The 12,024-nt window shown below is 43.8% G+C and overlaps 1 protein-coding gene across 3 annotated transcripts in view; it reads right to left on the bottom strand.

Annotated features, from left to right (window-relative positions):
• Positions 1-6,353, bottom strand: part of Slc35f5 (solute carrier family 35 member F5) — a 35,903-nt gene extending 29,550 nt beyond the window's left edge. Inside the window, exons 1-3 of one of the 3 annotated variants that reach the window (XM_036202469.1) lie at positions 6,058-6,353; positions 4,946-5,036; positions 4,673-4,814 (exon numbers count right to left, since the gene is read on the bottom strand). In XM_036202469.1, the coding sequence (XP_036058362.1) occupies positions 4,673-4,814; positions 4,946-5,036; positions 6,058-6,097 (273 nt within the window). In that variant the 5' untranslated portion in view covers positions 6,098-6,353. The remainder of the gene's footprint in view (positions 1-4,672; positions 4,815-4,945; positions 5,037-6,057) is intronic. The other 2 variants (XM_036202467.1, XM_036202468.1) reach the window with 2 other exon arrangements.
• Between the last annotated feature and the right edge of the window lie 5,671 nt (positions 6,354-12,024).

Genomic DNA, 12,024 nt, shown 5'->3' with positions numbered 1-12,024 from the left:
ATTTTACACAAACAACCTTAGGAGGTTTAAAACCTTTCTACACATCTCCACCTTGTCATCTCTTTAGAAGTCCATAAGGTTAGGAAGACCAAAGAGATAAGGAAATCCTTTAAATTCATCTCTGAATACTATGTATGTCTCGCACACAAAATTGTCAAATGAAGCAGCAACAACCATCAAAAATAAAAAAGGTTTTTCAACACATCTACTGAAAACCTACTATGCAAAAGCACCTATGTTAGGGACTAAAGAAGAATAAAGCAGCACTCCCTCTCCTGAGGAGACATGTGTGTGAGGAAATGTGCTAAGTACCATACAGGAGCTACAGGGTGCCATGGAAGTACCAAAGGAGAAAACAGGTGTAGGGTTATGGAAGTTTTCAAAGAGGCTATCTCATATATTGGGGGGGGGGGGGGGTGTACACACATGCATGTGAAAGCCAGAAGACAAATGCTGGTATCATCTTCCAAAAGCCATCTATTGTGTGAACCATAGCCTCTCACTGACCTAGAACTCACTGAGTAGACTAGAATGGCCATTAAGCCCCAGGGATCTGCCTGTCTGGGACTCCCTAGTACTGAGATTACAAGTACACACCACCATGCCCAACTACTACACCTGGCTTTCAAAAATTATTCTTAAAATGTATATGGATGGCTGAATAAAAATCATACCACGCAGAAGAAATGGCATGAAGAAAATAAAGCACGTTAGCATATAACAAAAATATGAATGTTAATGTTATTAGGAAGCTATTTTTTATGTGTAATTTTCTTTTAAACTGTGTGAAAACTCACCATACTTTAATTTTGTCTCCTAGGAAACAACAATAGCAACAAAACCTAGTTACATGCACCTAGAAAGATGACAAGTCAAGAGAAATAAAGAACTCCAAGACCCAGATGGCAGCCTGGACTATTTCCCACTGAAGAAAACACAGCTTTCAGTGACAATGGCCAAATCTGGGGATAGGGACAGATATGTACCAGATGAGCCTGGAGCATCTTGAGCCAGAAAACAAATGAGATAAAGCTGAGATCATCTGAGAAGGATCCCAGAGCCAATCTGAGGGGCTCCTAGTAAAGAAAGCTAGGGTAGTTTAAGCCTTAAATCACAGTAATTATAATGGTTAGAGCTACATATCAAACATATAAAATATATAAAAACCCATGAGCTATGATGGTTCTGAAAGGGATGTGTTGACAGTTAGTACTAGAAGTTCCTCATAATTGTTCTCTAAAGTAAAAGGGGGTGAAATATCAAGATTTATCAACACTTTACAGGATGACCCAATAATAGTTATTACTAAAAAGATTCCAGATAAAAAATCAATACAGAAGGAATGGTTCTTTGAAGAATCACCATTTTGCAAATCCTAAAGAAATAAACTCTCAGAGCAATCATCACAAAGATATTCAACTATTATCTAAAGGTTGATGAAAAATAAGTTATTTATTAATTTTGTGGGGGTTGAGCATGTGTGTACGTGAGTATAGTGGTCAGTCAACAGTTTGTAGCAGCTGGTTCTCTCCATTTATTACAGAGGTCTCTGGGATCAAACTCACACAGCTGGAATTGGTGGCAAGCACCTCTACCCATTGAACCATCTCACTAACCACCTCACTGGCCAGGGGGTGAGCTTTATACTACTTAAACTGGCATCGCCCAAAACAGCTGTGCAGCCATCATATGCCTCCTGTCCTGATGTCACAGAAAGTACCCAGTACTACCAAGATATCCTTGCCTGAAAACGGAACCTAAATCAAGACGTCTACCTAACTACGCTTTATCCAAACCGAAAGAACCAGTTAGTTGACAGGATAAGGAAGCAATCAGCAAGGCCAAGGAGATGATGTGTCTCACAGGACAATGACCTTGTTTCTCTAATCCACAAAAGAGAAGAAAAAGGGGAGTGGCATATACTCAAAGGTACAAAAAAAGCAATGTGGATCCTTGTTCAGATCCTAGCTGGGTTGTGTGTGTGACTTTGTTACATCAAGAAAAATTAACTGGTCATCAGGTGATTCTAATGAATTACAGTTAATTTTGTTAGACATGTTAGTAGCAGTGATTATGTTTTTAAAATAAAAACAATGTGATTTTCAATGTGAGATAAGTAGGAAAGAAATTATTTGGTGAGAATTTGCATAAAGTATTCCAGGAAATTGGAATGAACATGGTTCTTGAGGTTACAAAGACTGATCACTATTAAAATGATGAGACATGAAGATTTATTATACCACTTCAGTCTCTCCTTTCTTCTTGTGTTTGTGTCTCTAGTGTGTCTGTGGTGTGCATGTGTGTGTGGGTGCACATGTGTGTACAGGGGTGTGTGCAGATGTCTGAAGCTACATGAGGTATCTTTTTCCATTCCTGTTTACTTTATTATTGAGGAAAGGTCTCTCCCCACACCTGTAGCTTGCCAATTCCAGCTAGTCTAGCTAGTCCTGGGATCCTGGGCCCTGTCTCCTGAGTGCTGCGATGACAGGAGGCTACCACACCTGCCTGGGCTTTACATAGGTCCTCCTGCTTACCAGCAAACACTGTCTCCAAGTCTGATATGTTTTCCTGGCTGAAGATTTAAACCTCTTACATATGCTCTAAGATGACAGAATCATACATTTTTTTCCACTAAAGCATGCTATTTGTTTAAAAACTGACTTCTTTTCTGGCTTTGTGAAGTATAACTGACAAATGAAAACTGCAGCTGTCTGTAGTTTTACACACAGACAGTCCCCAGCACCTAAGAGGAAATTGGCTGGGCTACATAATGAGTTCCAGAGCAGCCTGGGATACACAGGGAGAACTTGTCAAAAGAAAATACTAAAAACTGAACACACAAAACCCATCCTAAAATGTAATTACTGTGTACAATATAATGCTTCAATACATGTATAGTTTGTAAAACAATTGTCAGAAGCAAGTTGGAATTTTTTTAACCTTTAGATATGAATTGCTAAATTATAATTTAATCTAATGCTTCCTTGTTCTAAATCCTTTCTTTTGTTGGGGGTTAGCAGGAGTGGGGCGGGGGTGGAGGGGAGTCAGAGTCTTGCTGTGGGCTGGAACTCACTCTGTAGACCATGCTGTCCTGAAAACTCACAGAGATCTATCTGCCTCTGCCTCCTAAGTGCTATGATTTAAAGGCCTGTGCCACCATGCCCAGCCTTGTTCTAAAGCTTATTAGCTGATAAACAAAACAATTTATTTAATACTGCAACATTTAAAAGTTAGGTTCAGGACCCTATCAACATTAAGGAGATTTCTTTGAAGCAAAATTGTGGAATGTTAATCTAAAAAAGATTACAGAAGGGTTTTCAAGTGAAATACAAAGGGCCTGTGGTGTTCCAACAGGGCCTAATCCCAGAAGGGCAAAAATTTATTTACTTACAAGGCATAACCTCAACTATTTACTTAGCTGTGATGTGAGATCAAGGATATCAAATGGCCTGTCCTGACATTTAAATTCGTCTTATAAACTTAAGTTTCCTCTTGGGTATTTCCTTATGACTGCAATATGTGAGTCTATGTGATGAGTTCTGAAAATAAAGGCTGTGATAGTGAGGTGGCTCAGTGGGTAATGGTACCTGCCACAAAGCCTGACAACATGAATTTAATCCCCTTGACCCACATAGTAGAAGGAGAGAACTGACTTCCACAAGCTGTCCTCTGATTTTTACATGAGCATCATCGCAAATTTGCATGTGCACGTGCACGCGCATACACATACATACATACACACACACACAAAGTAATCTAAATAAGTAAATAAATAAATATAACAAATAAAAAATTGTCTTCTAACAAAGATCACTAACCAAACAAATACAAAGTAAAACTGGCTTACAAACTCAAAGAACCACATACTACCAAGGACACACCAAGCAGAGCTTAGCTTCAGCCAATCATACACTGGGAATTTCATAAAAACATGTGAATCAGCAAACACATAAGTGTGGATTCACCAATGTATGCATGTGAATAACAGTGACTTGTACAATGAAAAATCAGATGATTCCTGTTTACTTTTCCAACAATACTCTCTTTTTCAAAAGTATTCATGTGTGGCGAGCAGTCTGCTAAGCTAACACAGCTAGACCCAAAGTATCCCTACTTTCCATAGATGGTGAAAGACTTCCCCCAATGTTTGTTTATAGAAAATAGTAGTTATGAAAAAATAAACTCAATTTTGATTAAAATATATTCTGAGTAATGCTCCCTACAAATGTAAGAAACTGCAGCTAGAGCTGTAGAAACAGCTCCATAATGGTAAGAGTTTACTGTTCCTTCAGAATTGAATCCCCAGCACCCATGTCAGGTGGCTCACAACTGCCTGTAACTTTACTTCCAGGGCCTCAGCAGCACCCTTCTGGCATCCATGAGCATGTGTACACACATGGCATGCAGACAGACACAAACATGCACACATACAAAGCTTTTGTAACTTTGGGAAACAACAAGAACATCATCTGAGTTTTCACTTGAAATGACACTAATATAATGACACTAATAATATCAAAGAAAAACAAAGAAGTCAACGTTCTTAGAATACTGACTTTAGAAGCATGAGGCACTAATGGAGAAATACTACAGGTTGACACTAATTGGTGAAATACTACCAGTCAACGTTAATACTATCACTGAGCAACATCATTGGTAGAGAAATACATACCGAGGTGAGTTCTGAAGATGCCACCCATATCACATCAACCAGCAGGAGAATCACTATCCCCAGGGCCATTCGCCTGCGCTGACAGAAGCCACTGTTCTGGGAATTCATTCGGTTCATGATAAATACACAAACCATTTGCAGTCTGTTAATTTAGAAAACAGAGATCTAATTAGAGTCTCTTTTAAAAGAACCTCAGAAAAATCAGAAATCCTGTACAAGGAAACACAAGACATTTGCTAGCGAATGCTCACTACGAAGTGTACCCTCCTTTACCTTGTTGCCAGGGCTTCTCTGAGCTCTTCAAACGCAATGCCCACAAACCTGGCAGATCTCAGTCTAAATGGAGGTGAAGGACTCAGATCACCTAAAACAGCACCACAGAAACTATGCTTAGGAGAATTTCAATTGTAAGATCACATCTTTTTCATCTTCATCTTCATAGATTATCAAAAAATGTGTTCAACGTAAGCCACACTCTGGGGATGTAGCTGAGTAGTAGAATGCTGGCCTGGCATGCACGAGGTCCTGGGTTCCATCCCAACCACTTCCCAAACTGGACAGAGTGGCACATACTTATAATCCCAGCATTTGGGAAACAGGAGAACAGGAACATCACAAGTTCAGGGTCAGTCAGAATACATAGTGAGTTCAAGGCCAGCATAGGGGCATGAGACCGTATCACAAGGTAACAACAACCAAACTAACAAACAGAAAAAACAGGCTGGGGGTGTAGCTCAGTTGATACAGTGCTTGCCTAACACGCTTTAGCCCTGGGATCATTCCCAGCACTGCATAAACCAGGTGTGGTGGAGCATGTCTGTAAGGCAGGGAGATAAGAAGTTCAAGGTTACCCTTGGCCACCTTCAAACACAGAGTTTGAAGCCAATCTGGGATACATGAGCCCTCCCCTGCCCACTCTTCCCCCACAACCCCGCTCGCCCCAAAAAAGAAAGAAAAAAGGATAACTCCAAGAGGCCCTGGCTTGGTTCAACATATGGCACATTTAAGAGTGCCATAAAAAGATCCTCGAAGTCTCATAAACCTTCTCCCTTCAGGACCTTCGCCCCCAGGCAGTCTAGACACGCGTGCGTGCAAGAGAAAGTATCCTCATCCCCCACATCCAGTGGATTCGGCTCGCTGACAGGAAGTGATGTGCAAGGTTCCTGAACTCACCTCCCGTGAGGCCGACGATCGTCCGCTCCCCACCCGCCGGGTCACTACACCCGGGCCGGCCGCGGTCCCAGAGGACGACGGAAAGCAGCTGGGACAGGGTCGCCTCCCCTCGGTGAGGAAACGACATGAGGAAAACCAAGCGTGCCGCCTCGTGAGGGGCGAGAGGACTCTGACCCGTCCACTATGGCCGCAGACGCCCGCCCGCCGCCTACCTGGCCTTCCTGCCCCTCGATGGAGTCGTGGCGGCACCATGAGCGGCCCCGGCCCGGCCCGCCACCCAGCGCCGCCGTCTCACACCGCACGCACAGACCCCGGCATCGCGCCGCGCTCCAGGCCCGACTTGAGAAGCCGCGCTGCCCCTCGGCGCCGGGCAGCGGCTGTCACTCGGGCCGGGACAGAGGGGAGTGACCCTGGCCACCAGACTGCGCTAGCAGCGACAGGCCTGGAGGCCCGGATTGCGGCCGAGGCCCAGGCCCCGCCCCCGGCCGGTCAGCCAGCCAGGCCACGCCCATTGCTGGCCACACAAGCCCTGCCCACTGCTGGTCAAAGAGCAGGCCCCGCCCTCGGCCCGTCAGCCGGCCAGGCCCCACCCCCGACCTGTAGACCCGCCCCCCAACCAATTAGCTTAAGCTACGCTAAGAGATCAGCCAGCCGCCCCTGGATAGTGAACCTGCCCGGAACACTCCGGCAGATAGTCACCACCCCACCCCTTCTGGGCCCCATCTCGGAGGCTCTAGGTCCCCAGCTTGTCCACCAAATTGGTGACGCCCTCCCCGTCACTCAGCGTGCCAACTGACTAAGCCCCGCCTCCATCTGATAATCCCCGCCCCAGGCCTGGATGGTCAGCCCAGGGCCCCGCCCCCAGACCGTCCGGCAGGCTCCGCCCCGGCCCAGTCAGCTCCTGCGGCCCCGCCCCCCTGCGCCAGGATTGACGGCGCTCGGGTTACGTCACGCAGGGCGCGACTTCCGACCCGCCCAGGCCACTACTCCTCCAAATTGATGTTGCGCTAATGTGGACTCCAGCCGCGCCTGCAGACTTCTGGGGTGGGGACACAAGGGTAACGCGAAGGAAAAGAGATGTGAGGAGAGCGGAGGGAAGCGGGCGGAGGTGTCTAAGGGAGAGTCCAGCCCTGGCAAGGCGGCCAGACATCCCCAGAGCCCCACCCTGAAACGAAAGTTGGCTGCAGCATTTCCTCTGAAGTTAAGGCAGCAAGCTTCCAGTATCCCTTTCTAGAAACGACAGGCTTGGCACGCTTTGGATTCCTGGATCGTTTTGTCCGAAAACTAGATCTTCATTCTTGGAGTTAGAAGTTGTCTTGGACCAAATTACTCATACCCCTGGCTCTCACTTTCCTCATCCAAAAAGGCATAGGATCAAGTCAACTCCTCCCTCCCTTCCCCCTCCCCCATCTGTGTTTACACTAAATAAGTTATCTAATAGAATGGTATCAGGTCAGCCTGTGACACATAGGAAGAACTCTACAGATGCAAGCCTAACTAAAGTATAGGGTTTTGTTTTTATTTTTAAGTATCTAGAAGCTCCCATAAGAAAGAAAAGTTGGCCAGCATTCTGATTTGTATTTAGAAAACAAACACGGGACTTAAGGCTTTCATAACCAGAATTGCGTTGTTAGCATTTTTATCAAATGAGGCAAAGAAATAAAATTTTCTCGCTCATGTTGGCATAATGTGGTTCCTCCCTTCTCTTTAAACTTTTGGTCTACATAGTCTAGTGACTAAAAATAAGACGAACGTTTTGTGTTATCTGGTCAGATTCTAATAAACAATTGGCATCAAACACTTCCAGTCATTGAAAAACTAGTCGCTGGAGCAGACGGGATAATTCACTTGTGCAAGTATGAGGTCCTGAGTTCAGATCCCTACCTCCTATGTAAACAGCTGGGCTTGGGCATATGCACTATGGGGAGACAGAGATAGAATTAGTTCTTGCTGGTTTCCAGGCTCTTCAGTTCAGTAAGAGGTCCTTTCTCAGAGGAGTAAGACCGAGAATGACAGAGCAGAATACCTGATGCTCTCTGCCCTCTGTATTTACACTCCTGCACACAAGAGAGCCTGTCCCTGCTTGGCCTTTTGGTTAAGATCAAGGATCAAGCATACTGTCTCTTCTTACTGGTTTCCAAGAACAATATAGTAAATGGACTTTGGGAGCAAAAAGATGGAACATGATCTGGCTCCATCAACTCCACACCTGAATTGTTTGCCTTCTTGGAGTTCTTAAAAAGAAAAAAACAAAACATCATTCGGAGTAGAAAAAACTATAGGCATATACATAACACTTGAAATTACTACATGGGGGGGTGGCTATAGGCATAAATCATATAACTAGAGCACTAGTTTTTCCCTCTTATTAACATTTTTTAGGAATCATAGTATGCTTAATTCTGCCTGGCAGAATTTTTTATGCTACATATCTGCTATAGTCCAGGAAAAAAGCATGGTGAGTCAGTCTCTCATGATCAAAGTGTAAAGGCCAGGTGTGATGTTGCACACCTTTAATCGCAGTGCTTATGAGGCAGAGGGAGGCAGACCTCTGAGTTGGAGGCTAGCCCAGTCTACATAGTGAGTTATAGGACAGCTGGAGCAACATAGTAAGATGCTGTCTTTAAAAAAAAAAAAAAAAAAAAAGATGGAAGCTGGGCAGTGGTGGCGCACGCCTTTAATACCAGCCCTCAGAAGGCAGAGCTAGGCGGATCTCTGTGAGTCCAAGGCCAGCCTGGGCTACAGAGTGAGTTCCAGGAAAGGTGTAAAGCTATACAGAGAAACCCTGTCTCAAAAAACCAAAAATAAAATAATTTTTAAAAAGGATGGGAGAATCAAGAAAAATAGGTTCTAGGTTTTTTGTTTGCTTGTCTTTTGAGGTAACATCTCACTTAAAAGCCCTGGCTGGCCTGGAAGCCGCTATGGATCAGCTTGGCCTTGAACTTAGAGATCTATCTGCCTCTGCCTCCTGAATGCTAGGATCAAAGGCATGCACTACCATACCCAGCACATGGGTTCTGAAAATCTGTTATAGAATCTTGAAATTATCAACACTGTGCCTCAGTTGCTTCATCTATGAATATGGAATTCTTAAAATGCTAGCACAAACATACAAGTTACCATTATTACCATGTGTCTTAGTTAGGGTTTCTATTGCTGTGAAGAGACACCATGACCACAGCAACTCTTATAAAGGAAAATTTTTAATTGGGGCTGGCTTGCAGTTTCAGAGATTTAGTCCATTATCATCACAGTGGGACATGGTACCATGCAGACATGGTGCTGTTTTATATCTGGATCTTCTAGCAGCAGGAAGAGAACTAGGTTGAACTTCTTAGACCTCAAAGCCTACCCCCAGCACTTCCAACAAGGCCACATCTACTCCAACAAGGTCACAATTCCTCATAATGCCATTCCCTATGTGTCTATGTGGGTAGGTAGATTATTTTCATGTAGTCTCAAAACTAATTTAACTCTTCCAGTAATATTTTCCCCCTAGCTGTCTGAAAGAAATTGCCAAAGACTGCTCCATAAAACCAGGCTGTCCTGGTTAGATTTTTTTTTTTCCAACACAAGCCAGGATCATCTAGGAAGAGGAAGCTGGGGAAATGCCTTCATAAGATTGGTCCATAGGGTATTTTCTTCATTAATGGCTGACGTGGGAGGGCACAGCCCACTGGAACTGGTGCCATCCCTGGAGCATGTGGTTCTTGGATGTATAAGAAAGCAGATTGAGGAAGCAAGGGGGAGTAAGCCAGTAAGCAGCATTCCCCCATGGCCTCTGCTTCAATTCCTGCCTTCAGGTTCCTCCCCTGCTTGAGTTCCTGTCTTAGCCTTCCTAAGTGATGGACTGTGAACCCAGCATGTAAACCAAATAAACCCTTTCCTCCCAAATTGCTTTTGGTCGTGGTCTATAACAGCAGTAGAACCCTAACTAGAACACAGGCCCTGCTATGGCTTTTGTGCTGCAGCGCCATCCTGACTGTGGTGGCTCATTTTATGTCAACTTGCTCAAGTCACTTTAGAGATGGGAATCTTTTTTTTTTTTTTTTTTTGAGCTGAGGATGGAACCCAGGGCCTTGTGATTGCTACGCAAGCACTCTACCACTGAGCTAAATCCCCAACCCTCTTCTTTTTTTGTAAGCTTTATTTATTTATTATGTACACAGAAGAGGGCGCCAGATCTCATTACAGATGGTTGTGAGCCACCACGTGGATGCTGGTGAGCCACCATGTGGGTGCTGGTAAGCCATTATGTGGTTGCCGGGAATTGAACTCAGAACCTCTGGAAGAGCAGTTGGTGCTCTTAACCTCTGAGCCATCTCTCCAGCCCTGAGATGGGAATCTTAATAGAGAAAATGTCTCCATGAGATTGGGCTGTAGGCAAGACTGCAGGGCTTTTTTTTTTTTTTTTTTTTTTTTTTTTAGCGATTCATGTGGGATGGCCGAGCCTATGGTGGGTGGTACATCCTTGAACTGGTGGTCCTGAGTGCTATAAGAAAGCAGTTTGAGGAAGCCATGAGGATCAAGCCATTAAGCAGCACTTCTCCATGACCTGTGCATCAGCTCCTGCCTCCAGATTCCCACTCTTCTTGAGTGGGAATGATGAACTGTAATATGGGTCCTTTGATGATGAGCTGTGATGGCGTTTTATCACAGCAATCAATAGTAATCCTAACTAAGACACTGACCAACTCAGGCATTCCTTTCATTCTTGTTCCATGTGCATACCTATATTCTTTGTTCAGGTTAAATCCTCAGTCACTTCAAGATCTTTCTGGAAAATAACTGTCTGTTGTCTAGTCTGGTAGCTTCAGGTCCTTGTTGATTGTTTATTTGTTTGTTTGTTTGTTTTCCCTCAAAGAGTTAGAGATCAAACTTAGAGCTTGGATATGCTAGGCAAGGTCACTACCATTTCTGATGTCTGCTTATGGTTGTTCTCAAACTCCTGGGCTCAAGTGACCATCCTTCTATAGAGTAACTGGCACCACCATGCACATACCACCATTCCTGGCCAGTCCTATCTCTTAAGTATATGGGAGATAAGTCTTAGGGACATGTGTCATTGCCTTTCCCTTCCCCAAATCTCAGTGGAATGCTCTCAAATATTATTTCCACAACAGCAAGGCTTTGTGTTCTGTTCTCCACTGTGTACAAAACAGCACCAATCAACGAGCTGGTAGTCAGTGTTTCTCAAATGAATGTGGGCATCCTACTGCCTCTTGAACATTTCATTAAAAGAGTTCTTTTCTTATCTCCATTCCTATCTGCTTGTAGCTCTTTTTCTAGTTTCATAGGCTCTATCTTTTTATTAATTTCCTTTTTACTCTTCAAAGTTGATCCCTCTAAAAGGCTCTGTGAAATCTATTATAGTTGGTTAAGATCCATCAAGTAGTGAGTGTGACACCTTTCAAAATATCCACAGAAATGCAATCTAGAGAATGCAATCCCCCGAAGTACTTATGCCATAAAAATTCATGTGTGTCCAGCCTAGTCCCTCCCTGATTTTCTAGTACATCAGCCTCAAAGGCTACAGTTTAAGTTCAAGGCCTAGGAAATTACAGATGATTCTGGTCTTAGATATTGGGTCTCTAAGTCGTTAGTTGAACTTTACTTTTAAATTCATGAATCCCAAGTATGGAAGTAAGTGAACACCTAAAAGAAAAGAAGCAGAGATAATGACCATTCTTGTACCTATAGGTCACATGCTGTGGATTTAACTAGCCACAGATAGAAAATGGTCGGGAAAATTGCACTGTATTGAACATGTGAAGACTTTCCTCATCATTTTTCCCTAAAAAAACGTGATATAAAAACTGCTTATATTGCTAGAAAGATAAGTTAGTGGTCAAAAATACTTGGTGTGCAAGCACAAGAACCCAAGTTCAATCCCCCAGAATCCACATTTTTTATATGTTTATTTATTAATTTTTTTTCATTTTACATAACAACCCCAGTTACCCCTCCCTCCCCTTCTCCTGCCTCCTCACCTCCCTCTCACTCTACCCCCATCCACTCCTCAGAGTAGGTAAGGCCTCCCATGGTTAGTCAACAAAGTCTGGCATACCAAGTTGAAGGAGAGCCTAGCCTCTCCCCATTGTATCAATGCTGAGCAAGGTATCCTACCACAGGGAATGGGCTACAAAAAGTGAGCAGAACCCACATTTAAAAAAGAAAAG

Source organism: Onychomys torridus, chromosome 11 (assembly GCF_903995425.1).
Source record: "Onychomys torridus chromosome 11, mOncTor1.1, whole genome shotgun sequence".
NCBI lineage: Eukaryota > Metazoa > Chordata > Mammalia > Rodentia > Cricetidae > Onychomys > Onychomys torridus.
This window is presented reverse-complemented; position numbering and strand designations above follow the sequence as displayed.